Source organism: Narcine bancroftii, chromosome 1 (assembly GCF_036971445.1).
Source record: "Narcine bancroftii isolate sNarBan1 chromosome 1, sNarBan1.hap1, whole genome shotgun sequence".
Lineage (NCBI taxonomy): Eukaryota > Metazoa > Chordata > Chondrichthyes > Torpediniformes > Narcinidae > Narcine > Narcine bancroftii.
In genome coordinates, this window is record NC_091469.1 from 201,321,974 (window position 1) to 201,345,951 (window position 23,978).

At 37.7% G+C, this 23,978-nt stretch overlaps 1 protein-coding gene and 1 long non-coding RNA gene across 11 annotated transcripts in view; one reads left to right on the forward strand and one right to left on the reverse strand.

Annotated features, from left to right (window-relative positions):
* The window catches only part of mapkap1 (MAPK associated protein 1), a 272,616-nt gene that overhangs the window by 148,721 nt on the left and 99,917 nt on the right, over positions 1 to 23,978 (forward strand). For all 10 annotated transcript variants that reach the window (XM_069888232.1, XM_069888225.1, XM_069888204.1 and 7 more), the window contains one exon: positions 17,617 to 17,793. In XM_069888232.1, coding sequence (XP_069744333.1) covers positions 17,617 to 17,793 — 177 coding nt within the window. The remainder of the gene's footprint in view (positions 1 to 17,616; positions 17,794 to 23,978) is intronic.
* The window catches only part of LOC138737588 (uncharacterized), an 81,466-nt gene continuing 78,826 nt past the window's right edge, over positions 21,339 to 23,978 (reverse strand). Inside the window, exon 3 of the long non-coding RNA XR_011341055.1 lies at positions 21,339 to 22,183. This is a non-coding gene — a long non-coding RNA (uncharacterized lncRNA). The remainder of the gene's footprint in view (positions 22,184 to 23,978) is intronic.

The window sequence follows — 23,978 nt, forward strand, 5'->3', positions numbered from 1 at the left end:
GTGGTACATTTTGGTAGGACTAATCAGCAACGGTCAAACATGTTAAATGGTGGACAATTGAGGAGTGCAGTAGAACAAAGGGATTTAGGAATTCTGGTACATCATTCCCTGAAAGTGGAGTCGCATGTGGATAGGATGGTGATAAAAAGCTTTTGGTATGTTGCCCATCATAAATCATAGTATTGAGTAGAGGAGTTGGGATGTCATGTTGAAGTTGTGTAAGGCATTAGTAAGGCCAAATTTGGAATATTGTGTGCAGTTTTGGTTGCGGAATTATAGGAAGGACATTAACAAAATAGAGAGAGTGTAGAGAAGTTTTACAAGAATGTTGCCTGAGTTTGAATTGCAGGGAAAGGTTAAACCGGTGAGGGTGTAGAAGATTGAGGGGTGATTTGATAGAGGTATTTAAAGTTATGAGGGGGACAGAGGGAGTAAATGTGGATGGACTTTTTCCATTGAGAATGGGGGAGATTCAAACAAGAGGACCTGGATTGAGATTGAAGGGGGAAAAGTATAGGGGAAACCCGAAGGAGAATTCTTCACTCAGAGAGTGGTGGGAGTGTGGAATGAGATTCCAGCCAAAGTGCAGGGTCAATTTTAATATTTAAGGAAAAGTTGGACAGCTATATGGATGAGTGAGGTGTGGAAGGTTATGGGCTGGGTGCAGGACAATGGGACTAGGTGTGTGAAGGTGTTCGGCATGGACTGTTTCTGTGCTGTAATTATTATATGGTTTTGTACTACAGTTACAAGACATGCATCTTCATGGACAAATCCTCCCAAAGCACCACATGACAAGTCCACAAACACCAATAATAACCACAGCAGACAGACCTATAGCTCAATTCCAATCTCTCACCACAGTTCCCAGTCAAGCATCAGAAATGCAGGTGAACATGCACATGTGACATCTCCAGCTATGCTACTTGCTATAAGAAATGGTGAGCAGAGTAACGTATTCTCAGCCATGGAAAGGCAAAATGAAATCACTGCATTATTAATCCAGTTAGTGTCTCTCTTCCAAGCCCAAGAAGGAAATTCAGGTTTTTGATGGTGATATACTTCAGTACCAAACGTTCATTGAATCCTTTGAACACAATATTGAAAGCAAGAACAAAAACCAGAGATTGTCTCTGTTATATGGAACAGTGCACAAAAGGACAGCCAAGAGAACTTGTAAGGAGTTTTCTCCATATGGTCTTGGACAGACGATTCAGGAAAACAAGGTCTTTATTACAGAAGCATTTTGGCAATGAGCATAAAATTGTTGTGACTTGTATGGGGAAGGCTCTTTCATGGTCATAATAAACTGGATGACACAAACTCTATAGGCAGGCGCCCTCTTTATAAGATGATGTTGTAATGCCATGGAAGATAGCAACTACATACGTGAGCTTGACATTCCTGCTAATATGCTCGCCATCATGAGGAAGTTGCCCTACCAGCTGAGGGATATATGGAGAACTATGGTCTGTGATATCCAGGAAAAACAATCAAAGAGCTACCTTTAAGGATATGATGGATTTCCTTGAAAGGCAAGTGAACATTGCAACAGATCGAGTCTTTGGAGATGTCAAAGACACATCAACCATGAACAAAGATGTAAGGAGATCTAATTCGCAGCCTTATCCAAGAATAAAAGGAAGCATCTTTGCCACCACTGTGGTAGTTGCAGATAAGGAAAATGACAAAAAGGAGAGTTTGCCTGCTGTAAGAGCTGTTTGTTCTGTGGAGGTGGACATGCTTTGGAGTTGTGTCTAAAGTTAGAAAAGAGGGCACAAAGGGAGAAAAACATTTTCCCGAAAGAAAATGTATATAATGGAGAGATTGTGGCTGCCACATGGTGGCACTGCTGGACTCCTATTTGGAGGACACATTACATGCCAATCCAGGTCAGACTTGCCTCAAGCCATCAAGGTGACCCTCGTGATTGGCCTGTTCAAATGATCAGGTACTGAGCTCTAGACAGCCTGCCTGGATTTAGCCCAGACCTTCACCTAATTGGCCCAGGTGAATCACCTGGGCTGACCCCTGCTGAGCACCTGCTCTTGGCTTTGAGCCATTGGTCACAGCAGCCAAGGGTGCCCAGCCTGCCCCCAAGTGATTGGCTTCCCAATACCTGACGCAGGATTATAAAGGACCATGCTTTTCTTTGCTCTCTCTTTTGACTCCTCGTGGACCATGAATATCAACTTCTGTATTGGGTTGGGGTGAGTCCCAAGGCCATTTAGTTAGAGCCGTATCCATACAGGTCATGGGGTGGGGGCACATAGCGTTACCTTGATCTGATGGATGACTCTATCTTTGTCCGCGAAGCCAAGCCAAAAGAAAAGATGTCAGTTTTCCCTTGTTACCAGCAGTGCATATTCATCCCCTTGCGAACGGTGTGTTTAAGTTGATTTAGCATTTAGATCCCATTGTTTTCTTTGCATCTCTTGAGAATAAACCTGCTTTGTACCTCCATCTCGGTCTGGTTCTTAACCTGTGGGACCCACACGAACCTTTTGGCTGTCTATGTAAAAGACACATCAGTAAAACCTGCAGGAGGTTAATCAGCTGCAACATTTGCAATTTAAAGCATCCCAGAATGTTGCATGTCCACCAAAGAAGGAAGGAAAAGGAGCAAGCAGAAATAAAGGAAGCAGCTGAAAACAGTGCTGTGGCCTCTTCAGACAAGATAATTGCAGTCTCAATAGTGCCTGTACAAGTCAAGGCCAAGAAGGGGAATGTAACAGTGCGTACTTGTGCATTTCTTGACTTGGGTAGCATTGCATCATTTTGTACAGTAAGACAAATTAATCTTCAGGGAGGAAGGTCAAGTATTCCATTGAGAACTATGGGTGAAAGGAAGGTTTTTGAAACAAGAATTATTACAGACTTGGAGGTCGCTGGACTGGACAGCAGTGATTTTTGTGATCTTTCAGGCACATACACTCAGAAGACTATTCCTGTGCATAAAGGAAACATTCCACATCAAAACGAAATTGATCAGTGGTCTCCTCTGAAGAATGTTCATCGACCTGAAATTGGCTCTGAGACAGAGTTGCTGATTGGCTCAGATATTCCAAAGGCTCTGGAACTACTAGATTTAATACAGAGTGTGAGAGACAGACCTTGTGTTGTCAAAACCATGCTTGGACGATGAATGGACCATTAGGAGGAAAAAATGATAATTCTTAGGATCAATCAGCGACAAGTATCAATAGGATATCAGTTGTGAGCTGTAAGAGGTTCAGGACTGACTTTCCTGAGTGCCTCAGTGATAACAAAGAACCTTCAGGAGAAGATGAGCAGTTCTTGGAAGTAGTCTCAAAATCTACTATTATTGCATTAGATTACCTTTAAAGGAAAGAGAAATATACATGCTTGACATTAGAAGTGTTGCTAAATAATGTACACTGAACCTGAAGAGAAGATTCAAGATGGATTCTACCTTTCATTCTGACTACACCTACTTCATGTCTGACATGATTTTCAAAGGACAGAGAAAGTACTAGATAATGTCTTGGAATGCAATGATGGCAAAAAATGGTATCATGGGGTTGTGCATCCACAAAAGAAAAAAAATCTTTGAGTGGCATTTGACTGTGGAGCAAAATTTTGGGGAGTTTCACTAAATTCTCAGTTCTTACAGGAGCCAGGCCTGACCAGTAAATTGATAGGAGTCTTGGCTAGAAGCTGTAAAGAACCTGTTGTCATCACTGTGGATGTTGAAGCAATGTTCCACCAGAAGAAAGTACCGAATGAAGATTGTGACATTACGGTTCTTCTGGTGGCTTGATGAAAACTAGTCAGTACATAATGGAATACAGAATTACTTCATCTATTTGGAGCAACTTCATCTCCAAGTTATTTGAACTTTGGCCTTAGGAAGTATGCTGAAGATAACGTGAAACAGTTTAGCCCTCCGGTTGTAAGCACCATCATGAACAACTTCTATGAGGATGTAGCTTCAGAAGAAGATGCAATAGCTCTTTATCATGAGCTACAAACAATTTGTTTCAAGGGAGTCTTCCTACTTACCAAGTGGTTAATTAACAGTTGTGTTGGCTGCCATACCTGAAACAGAGAGAGCATAAGAAATGAATCTAGACTTGGACCATGACAACCTTCCTGTGGAGAGAGTGTTAGATGTACAGTTGTGTGTTCAGCCTGACGTTTTTAAGTTCAAAATTATCTTGACAGACCAACCCCTCACAAGAAGGGGGATTCTTTCAACAGTCAGTTCAACATATGATCTCCTAGGAATATTGGCACCAGTCATCCTGATTGCCAAGAAGATCCTGCAAGACTTGTGTGGGAAAAGGATTGGTTGGGATGATACGATATCAAGACTCCATTGTACAGGAATGAATGTGTTGGGATTCAGGATCTCCATAAGCTGGAAGACTTCAAGGTTGACATGCTTCAAACCCACAAACTTTGGAACACTGGCATGTGCTCAACTGCATAATTTTGCTGATGTGTGTGAGCATTGTTATGGAATTATTAGTTAACTGTTACTGCTTAATAACCATGGTCAGGCACACTGGGTTTGTGATGGGGCAAAGCCAGCCACTATTATCTCAAATGGAGTTGGCTGCTGCCATCAAGGGAAGCAGTGTGGATAGAGGAGCTGAAGATGAAACTAGCAGACTCCTTATTTTGGACCGATACCACCTCTGTGTTCAAATACATCAACAATAAAACCACAAGGTTCCGACCTTTCCTGGCCAACAGAGTTGCTGAAATTGACAACGTTTCACATGCACCACAGTGGAGATGCGTTAATACAGTTAGAAATCCAGCTGATATGGTTTCCTGAGGTTTGAAAGTCAAATCTTTACTGAAGAAAGAAATACGGGTGTCCGAGCCTCAGATTCTTCTCGACCTCAGGAAGAGTGGCCTCAAAAACCTGCTGGATTGGAAGAAATTTCACCAAAGGATTTTGAAATCAGGAGCATAACTGTAAATGCTGCTCTGATAACGTCTATAGAAGTGGATCCAGTAACCCGCTTAATCCATTACTTCTTATCCTGGACTCGTTTGGAAAGGGGAATAGCATTGATGCTCAGACTTAAACGACTGCTTCTGTATCGTAGCAGAAAGAGGAAACACCCATTCTGTGTTCTTGCTCGGTTTCATCCAAATAACAGCCATCAGAGAGATCTGGCACAAAAGGAGACAAGAAATCTTGAGGCTAATGCTGAGATGGAGATAATCTGCTTTTGCCAGAAGAAGAGATTTGAAGGTGAAATCTCAAGTCCAAGAAAAGGAATAAATGTTAAGAGGGCTTGCCACATTCGTGAACTCCTCCCCATTCTGGAAAATTACGTATTAAGAGTTGGTGAGCGACTTAGCAGAGCATCAATGCCAGAAGAGATTAAACATCCAATAATACTGGTCAAAGATTTTGACATTTCTAATCTAATTCTTCGACATATTGATGAAGAGGTGTGTCATAGTGGTCGCAACCAGACAATGCGAAAAATAATCGGATTCCTGATGCCACTGTGTCAATCAGAAAAATTGTCAAAATGTGTTGTTTGTCAGCGTATAAACGCTACTCCTGGATAACAGCAGATGGCAGATTTGCCTCTGGACAGAGTCTCTCCTCATGGACCTCCATTCACATATGTTGGAGTCAATTATTTTGGACCCTTTGAAGTGAAGTGTGGAAGGAGTGTTGTGAAGCGCTATGGTGTTTCTTTCACATGTTTACCTTTAAGAGCAATTCGCATCGAAGTGGCATCACATGATGCAGATCCTTTCATCAATACCCTCTGGCGTTTTACAACCAGATGTAGTCAACTGAAATAACTACGATCTGACAATGGCACCAATTTTGTGGGTGCTCAGCGCGAGTGAGGGAGGCAATTAAAAGCTGGAATCAGGGTCACATCATAGTACACTTCTCCAGAAAGGAATCAATTGGATCTTCCATCCCCCTGCTGGCTCACACCATGGAGATGTATGGGTAAGATTAATTGGAGAGTAGCTCATGTTGTCCTGCTGTTTAAGAAGTAAACTTGGCAATTATAGGCCAATGGGCCTGATGTTTGTAGTATGTAAATTATTTGAAGGATATATAGATATTTGGACCTTCAGCTGATTAAGGACATTCAGCATGAATTTATGTGTGGTAGGTCATGTTTAACAAATCTTGTAGAGTGTTTTGAGGAAGTTACCAAGAAGATTGATGAGGGAAAGGTTGTGGATATTGTTTATATGGACTTTAGTAAGGCCTTTGACAAGGTTCTACAAGAGAGGTTGGTTCAGAAGGTTAGGACACTAGATGTACATAGAGAGGTTGCAAACTGGATTCAAAATTGGCTTGGTGGAAGAAAACAGAGGGTGGTGGATGGTTGCTTCTCAGACTGGAGGACTATGTTGAGTGGTGTGCCTCAGGGATCTGTGTTGGGATCATTATTGTTTGTTATCTATATAAATAACTTAAATGATAATGTGGTGAATTGGATCATCATGTTTGCTGATGACACAAAGATAGGAGGTATAGTGGAGTGTGAGGAAGATTTTCAAAACTTGCAGAGGGATCTGGACCAGCTGGGAAATTGGGCCAGTAAATGGCTGATGGAATTTAATGCACATAAGTGTGACATGTTGCACTTGGAAGAGCAAATCTGGGTAAGACATACACAGTAAATGGTAAACCATTGAGAAGTGTGGAGGAGCAAAGAGATCTGGGAATACATATACATTGTTCCCTGAAGGTCCTATTGCATGTGGACAGGGTTATAAAGAAATCTTTTGGCATCTTAACCTTTCTAAATCAAATGAGTATAGAAGTTGGGATGTTATGTTGAAGTTATTCAAGTCATTGGTGAGGCCATACTTGGAATATTGTGTGCAGTTCTGGTTGCCCAGCAGCAGGAAAGATATCAATAAGATTGAAAGAGTGCAGAGAAGATTAACTAAGATGTTGCTGGGTCTTCCGGAGTTGAGTTACCAGGAAAGATTGAACAAGTTAGGACTATATTCTTTGGAACAAAGAAGAATGAGGGGAAACTTGATAGAAGTTTATAAGATTATGAAAGGTATAAACAGAGTAGATTTTTCCACTTAGATTGAGGGAGATAAATACAAGAGAATATAATTTTAGGCTGAAAGGGGTGAAGTATAAGAGGATCATTAGGGGTAAGTTTTTCACTCAGAGAGTGGACAGAGTGTGGAATAAGCTGCCATCTGATGTAGTGAATGCAGATTCAATTTTTTTTGGAATATTTTATTTAAGAATTTTAAAACCACATCCATGCATACATATTCAAAAAGCTACAAGAAAAAAAACATGGTGTCTGTATATAAATAAAAAACCCCACCCTCCCTCCCCCCAGAGTATATCAAAAGAAAGAAAAGAGAGTTGGGAGAATGTAAAAAATGTCTCAATACTAATAATAATGGAACTGGGGATTACCAACAGGATGTGCTTTCAGAGAGTCCTTCAAATTATCAAGCCAATGTATTGTAAGGATGGGCTCCATATTTTTGAAAAAAAATTTGATACTTATTATGTAAATTATGTCATTTTCTCAAGTGGAATACAAGTACCCAATTCAGCATGCCATCTCTCCATCCCTAAATCTGTATCTGATTTCCAAGTAATGGCTATGCACTTCATTGAAACAGTTGTAAAATTTCAATTTGACACTTAATTAACTTTAACTTCAGTCTAACCAGTTTAATATTACCCAACAAAAATAATACCAGATGCTGTGGGAGTTTAACTTCTAATATTCTCTCCAAAAAATGTCCTACCTCCAACATAAAAGGTTTTACTCCAGGACATATCCAAGTAGAAGGCAAAAATGAATCAACTTCCTGACCACATATAAAACATAGATCTGATAATGTTAGATTCAATTTTTTTTACTTTTTGAGAAGTATAATTGTTTCAATATTTTTGTATCAATCTATACCTAACATTAATCATTTTTGTCATATTTTCTTTACATAATTGCATCCCATCATTTTCATCTATTTGTCGATTTAAATCAACCTCCCATCTTAATCTTGATTTATGAATTCCTAACTTAGAAGTTTCTTTTTGCAGTAATTTTTACATCAAAAAAGCTTATTCATACCACACTGTGATGGATTATGTTATATTTTATATTGTATATGGATATCTTTTAAAGGAGATAAATTGTGGCAGGTTTTTATTTTAGTGAAGGTCACAAACAGACACAAACACTTCACAACACAGATCTCATTTAAACTACAAGGGTTTGGCTCAAGCCAGACAGTCCAGGCTCTGAGTGCCTTTGCAAAAACTTTGAAGAATGCTTACAGAGACTTCACAAGTAGGTGTTAATTGGACATGCTGTGGAGTAATGCATTATTGTTTTGGAAAGCAACAGATGAACAGATTTGAAGATGGGCTCTGGTGCCGCAGTCTGTCTGAATGCAGTTTGTTGTTCTAAGAGGATCATGTGGTTTTCCTTGAGGGAAAGGGAGAGAGAATTCAGTTCTACAGTTCAGCAGCAGATGGGACTGGAAAATGACAAGCTGGCAAGCTTGTGGAAAAACCCCATTTTGAAGACTGGTTCTTCAACTGGTCAAAGCCCTTTTGTTTCATACGAGAGGAGATGGCTGGGTGTATAATGTTTCACCTGAGATAAGGGAAACAGAAAAAGAACTCTTTGGTGACCTGAAAGAAAGAGGTTATCATCTGGAAAACTCTGGGTCAAGTTTCTTCAGCAAGTCACTGACGTGGCTGATTGAATGGAATCAGTTTGTGTTCAAAGACCAACAAATCTCTCTGAAAACCGACAAGAACCTTCCTGAGTGGTAACCATTTACCTTTTAAGCACCAAAGCCTGGTGAACTTTATATATGTTAAATTCTGTGCACACTATAAGATTTGCCTGATACCAGTGAACTTGGAGAAGTGAGAAGTAAAATTGGACTGTGAATCAAAGAACTTTTCTGAACTTGCACACACATCACATACATGTGCGCTTAGAATTCGAAGAGGGTTTAAGTTAGGTTAAGTAAAGTTAACAATAATAATAAGTTAAAGTTTGATCCTTTTTTCATGTTTAAAGATAATTAAAAGCAATTTTTGTTAAAATAACCATTTGTTTTGGTGAATTTCTGTTGCTGCTGGGTTTTGGGGTCCTCTGGGCTCATAACAATGCTTACAAATCAATAATTCTAATTCATTCTGTCTAGGCAATATCAAATTAGGACCTCATTTATCAACCAAGAAAGCCTTAACCTGACAATAACTGAAGAAAATATTATTCAGAACATTAAATGTTTCCTTCATTCATTGAAAAGTAATAAATTTACCAGCTTCAAAATAGTCTTTTATTTTTGTAATCCCCATTCAACTCCAAATCCTCAAAAATTGATTATATTCATAGGAAAGGAAGGTTTATTTTGATATCAAGGCATTTTTCAAGAAATCAAACCGTTTCCACCCATTTCAAAATCTATTTTATTTCATTATTCAATCAAATGCTTCAAAACTTGCTATTAACAATTTTGAATTCCATTTATAAATAAAATCCTGAATTGTTTTTTCCTATTTTACTCAATTCTATTTTAACTTAGGCTTGAAATTTATCTACATCAAAAACCCATTCATAAATTTCAATGAACTGCCTTATAATAATTCTTAAAATGGGGAAATTATAAACTTCCCAATTCAAACTTCCAGTTCAATTTTTCCAAAGACACTCTAACCGTCTTTCCTTTCCATCAAAATTTCCTAATGCTCAAATGTAATCCTTAAACAATATTTGGGGAATCCAACAGGGAATTGACTGAAAAAAAGTAATGAACCCTTGGAAAAATATTCATCTTGATACAATTCACTACCTACTAGGGTTATAGGCAAGTTATTCCACTTGTTCAAATCTTTAATTTTATTAAGTAAAGGTAAATAATTCAATTTATATAAATTATTTAAATCATTGCCAACTTTAATCCTGCAGATTCAATCTTGTGTTAAAAATAAATTGGATAAATACATGGATAGGCGTGGTCTGGAGAGTTATGGAATGAGTGTAGATCAGTGGGACTAGCTAGTTTTATTAGTTGGAACAGACAGGAAGGGCCAACTGGCCTGTTTTTCTGTGCTGTAATGTTCTACAGTTCTCAATCAATGCGAAAGGTTCTCAATTCCACCCTAAATGCAAAGTCTTGACAAGGAAGGTCTCCACAGTTTTATGTGAAACTGATGCTATCCTCAATAGTCATCCAATCACCAAGGCTTCTGCAGATCCAAATGATCTTGAAGCACTTGCCCTGAACCATCTTCTGCTCCTTAAGACTATGCCATTGATGCTACCTGGGCAGTTTCAGAAGGAAGACCTATATGCTTGTTGCAGGTGGAGGCAAGTTCAGTATTTGTGGGACTTGTTTTTGGAAAAGATGGATTAAAGAATATCTTCCCTAACTGCAAGGTTGCCAGAAATGGTGTCACATCAGATGCAGCTTCACACCACGAGACATCGTTATCATCGTGGATGATTCAGTGCCTTGAAACTCCTATCTACTGGAAAAATTGTTGAGATCAATCTGTACAAAAGGGAATTGTACATTGGGTTTGGATCAAGACCAAAATTGGTTTTCTGAACAAACCTATCAACAAATCTGCCTTCTACAGGAAATAGAGGAACTTTGACAAAACCAGAACTGACTTTATTTTGTTGTTCATTGGACCTTGCCTTTTCCCCACTACACAGACTATAGATTTTACTGGCCTGGAGTGGTGGTAAAGATCACTTTTTTTTAAGGCTGTGTGCTAGCAACCTCTCACCTTGTGAAGAATGAAGAAGATCTACATAGCAGTAACATTTAGAATATACTGTGCTTAATTGTTATTTATAATTGTGTAATTATTATTCAAGACATAATAATTAGGGACCAGTATTGGAGGAGCCAGAATTCACCTGGTCGAGTAGTTTATTGTTGTTGATAGTAGTCATGGGTGTCGGTGACATCTCGGGGTCCAGAGGCTGCGCGCACACTCTATTCACTTCGGTGCAAGGATTTTGACTTGGAGATGAGTTAGCCTGTGTTGACTGTAATGGCACGATAGAGATGGTGAGTGAGTAGGGCTCCAATATTTTCTGTTGGCTGTTAGTCACGTTAGCAAGGATGTTATCATCACCTAGTTCATGATTGTTACCATGTTATGAGTCCTTTTGTGTTTAGTAAATATTTAAAACGCATCTTGACTTAATTCTGAATTTATTCAAACGTGTCACAGTAAACAGCCCACTTAGCTTCCATGTGGCTTTTTTTAATATAGTAATCGCAACACTGATAATTTAGAATGTGGATACAATTGAGGTCAGGATCTTGTAGTTCTCATTTGGAGGCAAAAAAGCAAGGGTAGTATTGTGGGGAATGGAATGGACATATTTGAATGCTGGATAATTTATAGCAAAAGAGATTGAAAAAGAAAGGGCAGATACCGGGAAAAAAAAGCCACATGTAAGGTGGAATCAGAGCAAATGAAGTTTTGGAAGCAGATGCTTTTTCATGGATATTGAAAGTTTTGCCTGAGAACTGGGGACTCGAGTTGAGGAAAGGGGCATTTATGGGGCAATGTAAGCTGAGCAAGGGTGAAAATTTAGCAGAAGAGTTGAATGAAAATTTGGATTCAGATTGAGAATCTGGTGAATGAAGGAATCTATGAAGATTGGAAATCCTAAAGATGCCTAAAGCTAGGGGTTTTTTTTGTAAAGTATATTTTCACAACAGTTAAGCAGAAAAATCTGCAGCTGCTACGATTATGGTATTCAAAGCACTGTCTTTTATTTGTAGGTGACAAAAGATAATTGTCCACTGCAACAACTAGTTCAGCAAATTTTTGATGTGAGAATTTAAATTCTTGGGAGTCACTATCTTGGAGAATCTTTCCTGGAACCAACACAGAAATGGCATCATGAAGAAAGCACGTCAACTCCTCTTCCTCAGGAGTTGGCAGATGTTTGGCATGACGTCGGAAACATTGGCAAATTTCATAATATGTTTGATAGAAAGTGTGCTGACCGGCTGTATCACGGTCTGGTATGGGTCACCAACACCACTGAGTGTAAAACCCAGCAAAAGGTGGTGGACGCAGCCCAAGACATTACAGGTAAAACATTCCCCACCATTGGGAACATTTACAGGAAACACTGCTTTCAGAGAGCAGCAGAAATTATGAAGGATCCACACGCTCTGTTCTCGCTGCTACCATCATGAAAGAGGTATAGGTGCCATAAGACTTGTACCACCAGGTACAGGAACAGCTGCTAACTCTACACCTTCAAACTCAACAACAAACTCAATCAGGGACTTGTTTAAGGACTCTTGCACTTTATTGATTTTTTTTTCTCTCTGTATTGCACAGTTTGTTTACATTTCTTTGTATGTTTACATGTGCATGATGAGTCAGTTGTTTTTTCGCACTGCCAATAAGTGGTAATTCTGCTTTGCCCGCAGAAAAAAGAATCTCAGGGTTGTATGTGATGTCATGTCTGTACAATAAAATATGAATCTGGAAAGAAAAGCCACGGCTTGTTTTGGCTCAAGGAAGAGGTTGAATGGAGATGAACAAAAGATTGTAAAGCGACTTGGCAAGATGAGAGGGGGTGTTCAGTGGGAAATAGCACACATAATGGAGCTGCCATACTAGTCCTATTTGTGGATCTGAGGGAAGAGGTAGAAGCAGGAAGTGTGAGGTTCGGCATAAACAACTCTGAGGCGATGGAAGGGAAACCTCCTGCTGCAATGAGATGTGAGCAGCTGATATTTGTTGCTGGGGTGCTTATCTGTGGGTAGTAATGAAGAGGGTTTGAGACCTTGCTTCTGACCTTTGCAAGGTGAAGGTCAGTCTCTCAAACCACTACGGCATCACCTTTTGCAGAGTTGAATGTCGTTGGTTCATCTTGGGAATGAAAATTAACATTGAATTAAACTGATTGGGTTAGGGAAGCATAGTTTAAAAGACTACCCCTTTCATGATTGAACATAGATGGGCAGAATTGAAAGACATTAATGAAAGAGCAGAAAATGAGGACCTAGTGGAATAGAATTTCTATTTTCAGCATATTTTAAAAAGGTTCATAAAAATGAAAATTGAAGAACAGCATGGAAATGAATACCAACAAAATTTTACTTGAGTTGTGATGCAGATAAGAGCTGAATTTATTGATTGATGTTTTATATTTTATATTGATGTTACTACCTTTTGAGTCTTTTTACAAGTTTTATTAGCAATATAGATGTACAATACTTGCAGGCATGTTTTAACCGAGTTACCACATTCAAATATGATAATGTACACCATCTTAATTTTCTGGCCCTGTAGTTTTTACATATTATAATTTTGTCAATTTTACACTTCACTGAATTCAATATTGTTGGATAGTACTAAGTTAAAATATTAATAAGATAAACATAATTTGAAACCTAAAAAATGAGTATAAGAAGTTTTGTAGCTTTATTGTAAAATATTACCCTTTCATGCCATTTGGCCATGCAGGGATTCGATACTTGGGAGAGCAGAGTTAAAAGCCAACTCATCAAAACATTATCCCATGTTTCCTTGTGGCATTTGTTTTGATTTTGTTGAATCCAGGTTCGTGAAAATATTATTTTCCATCTTCCTCAATGTAAATAGTTGAACAAAGGGGTGGGAGAATTTTGAATTATCCACATTCAAAATATCCTTGAATTTTGAAGGAAAAAATATAATTGAACATCTATTCTTGATACTTTTTTTAATCTGCTTCCCATTTGTGAATTGGTTAAGAAACAAATTGTGATATATTTCTCCCCCCCCCCCCCCCCCCCATATTGTCAAAATAGCCAAAACAATACTTGAGTTCCAATGGTCAACTTTAAATGTAGTGTTACGAAGACCCCAAAACCCAGCAGCAATAGAAATTCACCAGGACAAATGGTTACTTAAACAAAAGTTGCATTTAATTTTCTTTCAACATAAAAACAGGATCAAACTTTAACTGATTACTATTAACTTAACTTAACCCCCTTCTAATTCTAAACATACATGTATGTAATGTGTATATGTTCAGGGAAGTTTTTTGCTTTAATAGTCCAATCATTCACTTCTCCCAGTTCACCAGTATCAGGCAATTCTTATACAGTGCAAATAATTTAACATTTATTAATTTTTATTAAAGGTAAATAGTTTCTGCGCAGGAAGGTTCTTGTTGGTTTCAGAAAGATGATTGTGGCTCATTAGACACACTGATTTCCTCTGATCAGTCACTTCAGGATCTTGCCAAAGAAACTTGCCCCATCGTGGGTTTTCCAAATGATAACCTCTTCTAGGTAACCACAGAGTTCTTCTTGTTTCCCTTATTTCAGGAGAAACACTAGCCAGCCATTTCCTCTTATAAGGACTACAAGGGTTTTCAACAGGCTGAACTCAGAACTCACAACCCATCTTCAAAATGGGGTTTTCAACAAGCCTACCAGCTTGCGACATTGTAGCCCCAAAAGCTACTGCAGATCTCTCTCTCTCTGCCTGCCTCTCTCTCCCTCTCTCTGCCTCTCTCTCCCTCTCTCTGCCTCTCTCTCTCTTTCTCTGCCTCTCTCTCTCTTTCTCTGCCTCTCTCTCTCTTTCTCTGCCTCTCTCTCTCTTTCTCTGCCTCTCTCTCTCTCTTTCTCTGCCTCTCTATCTTTCTGCCTCTCTCTCGCTCTGCCTCTCTCTCGCTCTACCTCTCTCTCGCTCTACCTCTCTCTCGCTCTGCCTCTCTCTCGCTCTGCCTCTCTCTCGCTCTGCCTCTCTCTCGCTCTGCCTCTCTCTCTCGCTCTGCCTCTCTCTCTCGCTCTGCCTCTCTCTCTCGCTCTGCCTCTCTCTCTCGCTCTGCCTCTCTCTCTCGCTCTGCCTCTCTCTCTCGCTCTGCCTCTCTCTCTCGCTCTGCCTCTCTCTCTCTCGCTCTGCCTCTCTCTCTCGCTCTGCCTCTCTCTCTCGCTCTGCCTCTCTCTCTCGCTCTGCCTCTCTCTCTCTCTCGCTCTGCCCCTCTCTCTCTCGCTCTGCCGCTCTCTCTCTCGCTCTGCCTCTCTCTCTCTCTCTCTGTGCTTGTAAAACCCCTCCCAAGGCTCCAAACCCAATCGATGAAAGATCTTTATCAGCACTTGAGCTCAGACTTTTCCATTTGCACTGGTTTTGAAATTCTCTCCAAAGCAGTTCCATTGTCTCTGCCTCAATGTCCAGCTTCAGCAAAGCTCTTGCATTTTAAATGAGATGTGTTTTGTTACTCTGTTCGTGAAGTGACCTACACTGAACCCCCACAATCTATCTCTTTTAAAGACATTTATATATAATATAAAATTTTATATAACCCGTAACAGTAGTGACTGTCTTAGTGCAGTTAAATGCAAAACCAGTTTTTGGACATCTAGTTGTCAGAAACGGCTATGAGAAAAAAATGACATGGACACTATGATTAGGGGACATAAACCTGGAAAAAATGTGACGATATTCCCCCTCCCTTGTCTAAAAGTATAGTGGGGTATTTGACAGGTACTTGAAGGCTTACCCAACAGGCGGTGCTTTGTGTTACATTGATATATTAACCTGGATTACATACTCAAGTTTCTGACCTTGGGTGAAAAATGCTCCCACTGAACCATGGCTGATATGTTTCAGATGTAAGCGCATTAATGTGATTGTTAATCTGACCTGCAGTAGATTCCTCTTGGAGACCCATGTATGTTCATCTAAGCAATATGAATTAATACAGTTTACAAAATAATGATACTGTATTGCATTTTATTGGAAATTCAACTCCAAAAGAAATTTTGGTGTCATTAATCATCCTGCTCTTGTGGGCCTGCATATTGAACTGCTGTTTAGTTGATTGCAATGGAATGCAAGTCCTCGTAAATGAGATTGATGAAAATCAAGTATTGTGAGACTTTTTTCCAACTGTTTGAATGTTCTGATTCCTTCATTTCTCGACATCCCTTCATATTGAAATGAGGTCCCATGTTCAGGGAACGTCATAATGATCAGGACAACTTGGTTTTTCCATTTCTTGACGTGACGGATGAAATGACTTTGTCGATGCAGGCTCAATGATTGGATGTCATCTTGACCTTGAGTTGCCATGTACCCTTATTGTGCAGCTTGGATTAATTTGCTTTTGGTCTCATGAGCCTTGGTGAAGATTGATGATTATCCAAAAAGTAATTTTGTTTGGTGCTGCTCCTAAATGGCTAAATTGGATAAATTATTTGATTCTTGAAAAATATTCATTATAATTTGTATTGGAGTTAATTTATAAATTTCAGTATAGATGTGGAAATATGCCAAATACTTGTTGGTATTTCATATGGATATAGATCAGGCATGTGGAGAGTATGTTTCTATTGATGGTGAAATAATGACATCTTGAAGGATATTTTGGAGAAGAAATATTAAATGGTGGTGCTTTCTCATTGTCTTGGTCTTGTCAAGTAACAAAACACATGCTCTTTACTATTTGTCAATTGTTCCTTAATAATAACTAAATTTAAAAAATACGGGATGAGGTAGAAAAATTTTGAGAAATAAAACTGAGGACATGAGTATGCTTCCCCTATCTGAACTATGATTTGCAGTTAAACAAAATCTACTGGAGGAACTCAGTGGGTTGAGCAGCATCAGAGGAAGAAAAAGGATTGTTTCAGGCCAGAACCCCTCTTCCAAATAGAGAGCAGAGGGGAAGTAGCTCATTGTTGATAGAAAACCAAAATTAATTTAAAAAAACTAATTAACACCATACAAACATCCCAAGAATATACAGTTGGTGTTTTATTCTACTTGCATCTGTTGTATTTAAGCGATTTGTACTTCATGGATGAACAATATTATGTAATAACCTCTATTTTTCTGCTATTGCTTATTCAGATACTGAATTTTGCTTTGAATGTTCCTTTGTGCATAGGGAGTAAAAAAAAAACTAATTATTACAATGAATGTATTCCCTCTGCCTTCTCTGAAAGTTTCCCATTCAGCCAGCAGCTCTCTCTCTCTCTCTCTGTCCCGCCAGCCACGGCACTTTAAGGCTGTCTTTTGGCTGTAGTGTGTCTCATCTGTCAGCATGTTTTTGTAAGTTTCTTGTGTTCTGGTTGCCTGTTGCACTCGTGTGCCAAAAAGAATGTAAATGTTTAATCGACTCTTAAAATAAAATTCTTCCCAATAAATATAGGTCTCGATTGTTTTGGAAGCATTTCGTCCATGGTGAAATTGATTAAAATTTTTAAAATATTTTCTCTGGTGAGCCCTGTACTTTCATATTAGAAAATGAATGTTTTTACGTTTCAAATCTGTGAACTATACTGTTTACTTTGACAAGAATGAGAATGACACCATGGAAAATGTTGGCAAAAATTCCAGTGGCATGGTGAGTTTTCTCTAGTTGTTGCCAAAATCTGTATTTTACTTGAAAACACGAGTGGAAAGCTAATAAGCTATTGCACTGTTAGATTTCTTTCTTTTTTAATAAGCAAGCCACTTTCAGGGTTTATTCCCCCGCTGCAACATGCTCTTTCTTGCCCAATCAGGCTTTTGTTCATCAGCAGGAGGTTACTGCAGCCAGAAACTAGACCACCATAGTCAGTTGACCACTGGTGATTTGACTTATGCTTGCTATATTTTCCTTGCAGTGAGAATGTGGATGTCTACTGCCTTCACATTGCTGAAGACGATGGAGAAGTTGATGGAGATTTTCCACCATTGGATTCCAATGAGCCAATTCATAAGTTCGGCTTCAGTACGTTGGCACTGGTTGAGAAGTACTCACCGCCTGGGCTGGCAACAAAACAGTCTCTCTTTGTTCGGATGTAAGTTTTTTAAAAAAACTTTTACCTTCAATGTGGACAGTACTTCCAATTTGACTCAGTGTATTTTAATTGGAGAATGTTGCAGAAAACAATATGCTTTGATAGGTTTGATAACATTTCATAAATATTAAGTTTTATTATCAGTTTCATATTGCACCATTTGTGACATATATCGAGTGTACTGGAGTATCCTTGATCTGTTTTGCAGAATCTGGTGCAAATGTCCTAAAAAAATTGAGTAAAACATGCAATTGTATATCCCTTTTTAAAAAAAAACTTTTATCAAAGAGATGTAATTCTATACCGATGAATGTTTTATTTTTCAAAAAGTTGTAATTACATTTGTTTCCTCTGCAATATTTAGTTAGTTCTATTCCTTTTGGTTCTTAAAGTATTGGAGAATTCTCTGAAGGGTCTTTGCAGTTTATTTAATGATCAGCAGACGACTAGACAAATATCTGCAGTCATGGTTTCTTAAAGAAATCAAAACAAGCTTTCTAATTTGTCTCTGATTACAAACTCAAAACTTAGATCAACATTTTCTGCATTTAATTTTTGTCCATGTTATTCATCATGCTTTTGTATAATTACCAAGGATTCATGTCACCTTTAATTTTGCTTAAGTTCTTAGGTTGATGATAAACATGCAGTGTAAACCACAGAACCATCAGTAGAATAAGTAAATTGGTAGAGCAAAAGCACTGCTCATAGCTTGAAATTTATTGCACAATTAACCTTTCACTGATCATACATCTATTTAAGATTAATCTGTGTATTTTAATCACTTGGGAAGAAAGGAGCATTTGTGCCCACTCTTAAATTTATTTCTTTTGTTATACAATTAGATTTTCTAGATTTTGTATGCATGTATTGTAGATCTGGAAAATATAACGAAGAAAAACTACTTGAATTTAATTGAAACAAAATGTTGGTAAATTTACTTTAAGCTTTAATAACTTCAACTTATTTTTACTGATGTAGGACTGTATTCTTTTAAGGCTTGTCTCAACCCAATGTTATCAATATTGAAAATACATTTTGGTCTGCAGCCGAATTATGGGCTAATAGGAGGTGCCTTGGGGTCACCGTATTTAATCAACAATTTATTTACTTTGAACCCCAAGAATTAATGAAATAGATTGTTGCATAGATCTTTTGGGGTTTTTTATTGCATCTTTCTTTGAAAATCACATACTGCAGCTGTAATGTCTTTCTTTGAGCCAATGCAGCCTTGTACAGTGTACTAGTATTTGATCTGGCTGTCTGCCAGCTCAAGTTCTTGCCCTTTACATTTTTTGAGTATTACAATAGTTTGTTATTCTAAAGCCAGATTGTTGTTCCAGTCAGAAATCTTACATATGGACTTAACATAGATTTAGAATAAGTAAAGCTGACATGGTTTCCTTTTTGGCAGGAGATTCTGTCTGGAATTTTTTTTTAAGTTTTTTACTTTTTTGGAAACTTGTAGAATATGTTCAGAGGTTCTGTACATTACTCTAAAATGACAAATAGGTCTAGTCTTCTCTCTTTCATGTTTAATTTGAAATGAGGATTGAAAAATAAAGAGGTTGAAATTGACATTATGAAAAATAAAACAATATCTGGCCATATCAAAATGTTTTTGATTGTATCTGAAGTACTGGTGTCAAAAATGATAAAATAATCTTGGTTGTTTAACTCAAAATGCAATAGGCGTACTCTCCTGCCCCCAATCAATCCTTATCACTGACGAGTAAAATTATGTTAACATGGTACATGATACAGTACTTTCCCGATTATCTGAAACCACTTAACGAAAATTCTCAGTTTTCAAAAATCTTGAAAATTGAAAAAAATTATTTTCTTAAATTTATGCATTTATTTTATTTTGTAAGTAAAGATCACATTGTTTATTTTGGTAAGAATTAAACATTATTTCAAGCTTTTAAAACATTCTGTTGTTTTTTCTTGTTGTTTAACTGCTGATAGTACTGGGCTGATTAAAGCAATTTCTCAGTCTCCGAAAAATCCAGTTAACTGAAAGCGACTGGTCCCAAGCATTTCTGATAATCGGAAATGTACTGTATATCTGTGCATTGCTACAATGTATAGATACAAAGTATTGATCTCAAGACATGAAATTAATTGAAATTCATTTTAATTAAAATTTTAATTTCCACTAAATGAAATAGAATTTACAATTTGAAAAACAGATCACTTTTTAAAAAAATTTGCGTATTCTTGTTCAGAAGTTAAGTGTTATTTAAACTTGGAACTCAAAAACATACGAACAATGATGCATTAAGGGCAAAGAAAATGGCATTTTCTTGGTCAAGGGCAAGGCTAAATATTTAATGAGTACCGTAGTTTGGAAAAGGTTGGAAAGTTAAAAGGCAGGTTATAGGCTGCTATGTTTTGAGCCAGTTGTTTGCCTCTTTCTCTGAATGGCTTAAATCCAGGGTTTCTGATGATGACAGGGGTGAATTTAACAGAAGTGCTTGTCATAATCTTCCCATGAGATAGGAAAGAGGTAAATATAATATCCTTGCAATAAAATGCACGGGAACATTACAAATAACTATAAATTGATAGATTTTAAAAATAGGAGGTGAGGAGGAGTTCCTATTTGAGTTATTTTCAGAGTGTCAGCCTAGACTGTATAAGACAAATTCTGTGTAACTCATTGAGAATATTTTGGAGACTTTGTAGAGTTTAAGGAAACGAGAGATGTTGACCTTATGGATTTTAAGAAAACATTTGATGAAGTACTATATCAGGCTGGCATACAAAGTTGAGGCTCATGAAATAATGGGATTGGTAGTGTTTTAAAATTGTTTTTTTTTTAAAAAGCAAATTATGGCTTTGTGTGTGATTGAATGGTTGAGGATATTTCACATGGGTCAGTGCTAGGATTGTTGCTTAGAGTAAAATTGTAAAATGTGCTGATGTGATGAATTCTTCGCAAAAGAATTGTGAGAGGGAATGCAAATTTAATGGCACAGTTCAAAAGTGTGCTGGAGCAGAGGGACTAGTATGCATAGATCTTTGAAGATTTAAGGACATATTGAGAAATTGGTTAGCAAAACATATGGGATTTCTGGGCTCATAAATCAAAATATGGAATGCAAAAGCAAGGAAATGGTACTAAAGTTCAAAAATGTGGTTGAGCAACTTGAGCAGAGTGTCCATTTATGTTCACTAAACTGAAGAATGTGAAGGCTGTTGAAAGATGGTTTATTGAGATGATTCAATGATGAGGAATTTTAGCTGCATGGTCAAGTTGGCAAAGCTTATGTTGTCAGCAGAGGAAAGGAAGGCAAGGAGACAGAAGATTGATGTGCACAAAATTAGAATAGGTTCAGGTAAGGTCGAGGGGAAAAAAGTTATCACAAAATGGTCCAAGGATGAGGGGGCAAAGAACAAAAGGTTTTGGCAAGTGTCGTATGTATGATAACACCATGGAATTTAGTGCTTCCAAGAATGGTGGAATTAGCAAAAAATTAAAATTTTAGAAAGCAATTGGATAGGTATAACGTGCTTGTGCAGGGCCTCAAAGTAGTGGGATGGGATTGGCTGGGTGATGTCGCAGATTTGGCAGTGATTAGCTGGGCCAAATGGTTCTGTTCTTTAATCATTCCGTGTTGACCTTTAGGATGTAGATTTTAAAGTAATGTATGACAAAGTTTCACATTCTGTACATCTATTCGTTTTATTGAGGGCAATTATGTTTATTTATACAGTGGTCTTTTGTAAAAGAAAATATGAGCAGCCAAGCTCATTTGGAAAAAGTTCCAAGAAACTTGACAGCAAATTTCCAGTGTAGTTCAATGGCGTCCAGTCAACATAAAGCAAGAGGAAAGTAGTCACCAATGAAACTGCAGGTCAAGGACTGAACTTTGAAGAAAGCTGGCTGATGGTTGGGGTGGAAATGGGGAAACAATAGTAATGATTCACTTCTTGAGTGGGAATTGTTTGGATACTCAATCGCTGCGAGAGAAAGCCCAGCAATTGAATTAGGGTTAAAATGTTAGTTTTATAGCATATAGTTTAGATTAAAACATTAGAGTGGGTGCTTCAGTTTGTAAACATATAAGAGGAGGGCAGGTATACCTCTGTTTGAGGGAAAAGGAAAGAATGTAAACTTCAATTTGTGTAGGTGCCCATCTCAATCTTACGAGAGCATTTGATTAGATGGGTGCTTTTGCACTGACTAAGTCGATAAAAAGAGATAATATGTATATCTTGTCATATTGATCCTGATTGATTCTCGCTGCTGTTCTCGCACCCGTACAAAATTTAATGCACTAATTACAAAAAAAGTTAAATAACAATGTGAGCCTAATATTTTGAGTTGTGGTTCGAAGCAGATAAATTGAACAAGTCGTTTCCATAAGTTACTTTGAAGCTTGATCTAAAAGATAAAACAGATGTGATTCTAAGTTATTTTGCATTTTGTAATCCATGTATTAAATTGTCATGCTGTAACACAGCCAAGCATTTAAAACATTGAACTCAAAACTTGTTGACATTTTATTTGTGCAGATTAAAGAAAATAGTAAGAGAGTATAATTTGGTGTTGAGCATACAGAAATTTATTGAATAATTTGGATCTAAGTCAATCTATAGTTGTACATTGTTCACATGAAGGAAATAGTTTGCTTTTACTTTAATAATCCTTCATTCCTTATTTTTGTTCACGCTTTCAATGGCTTTTCATATCTTTGTTCCTTTTGATATTCTTCCTGGCATCTAATTCCACATCGACCCAGCTCAATTATACATTTGTCCCAATGGAATCCATTATCACTATCCCGAAACTGCCAGATGTGTAGGCTTTGCTTTACTTCATAGTGGAATGACAAATAAAAATGAGGAGACGGAATTGGATCCTTTAACAATATGATCAGGAATGGCAGGATTATGTGATGAATTTTAAATATTCAAGTCAGTCTATTTGCACCATCATTTTAGTAGGAAATATTTCAGCAAAGCCATTGGGGAAAATGTCAAAAGTTAAATTTGTGCCAATGAAAACTACTACCTCCTTGAGTTTGTAAGCAAAGCTCAGCACTTGTCAATGGAAATAGTTCTTGGTGTGTGTTTGATGCTGAGCTTCATGTGGTTGTCTGTGCAAGATGTTGGTTATCACGACTGGTAGATAATTGAGTTTGAATAGGGAAAGAGCCCTCATTATCCTCCACCTGTGCCCAGCTGGAGGGGAGGGTTGAGATAAAGCCATTAACTGTCTTTTACTGGCACCACGAAGAGCTCCAATACATCTGTGTCTTCTTTTCTGGCACAATCAGTCGAGCAAGCTAAGCAGGCATGTCCAAATTTGGCAAGTTCTGTGGACTTTGGCAAAGTAATGCAGCAGTTCTTTTAAGGAACAGTCTGAGGGCAGTTACTTGGCTCCTGTATGCCATCATTAGTATATTGAGAGCTTTGTTTAAAACTAGTTCATTTTGCAGGAGGAAGTGGATTGAATAAAATATAGATTTTCCTGATGAAATGTGTCTTAACTGGTTGTTTTCTCCTTTCATCTTGCTATTTAAAAGGTCTGCTGTAACTGCATTTTCCACAGTGATTGCAGTACTGGCTTAAGGTGCTGTTCTCCAGTTTATTCCTCAGAGGCCAAGTAGAATTGGCTTAAAATACTAATGAAAGTAGTAGGCAATTGCTATAATTATATTACCTTCTGACAAGTTGAAACATAAATGGATAACTTTTTGAATAGAAATGGATTGGCCATTTGTGCCTTGGGCCAGATGTAAAGTGTTTGCCTTTTGTTATACCTGCATGGAACATTAATCATATCATTTGAATTGACCACAATATTTTCACTCAAGACCCAAGTTTGCTCCAATGACCATTCAAAACTATGAAGAAATAAAAATGTTTAAAATTTGACTTTGTCTAATATGTATGATATCATCGCAGTTAAGAGATTGTTTGCATAGTAATATAGTTAAATTTCAGGTTAGGGACTTTTTAAAAAGAAGTTCAGTTGTCAGGAATCAACTCCAGTCTGACAAATCGTCCAGTCAGACGAATCTTTGACCAACAAATGAGGAAGTGAAAAGTCCAAATTTCAACCAGATTATTCAGAGAGTAAAGGACACAAAAAATTGAGGTAGTCAAAATAACTTAAAAATGATTGAGTTTATAATTGAAATAAATTCCACATAAATTTGCCCTCTTCCCATGGA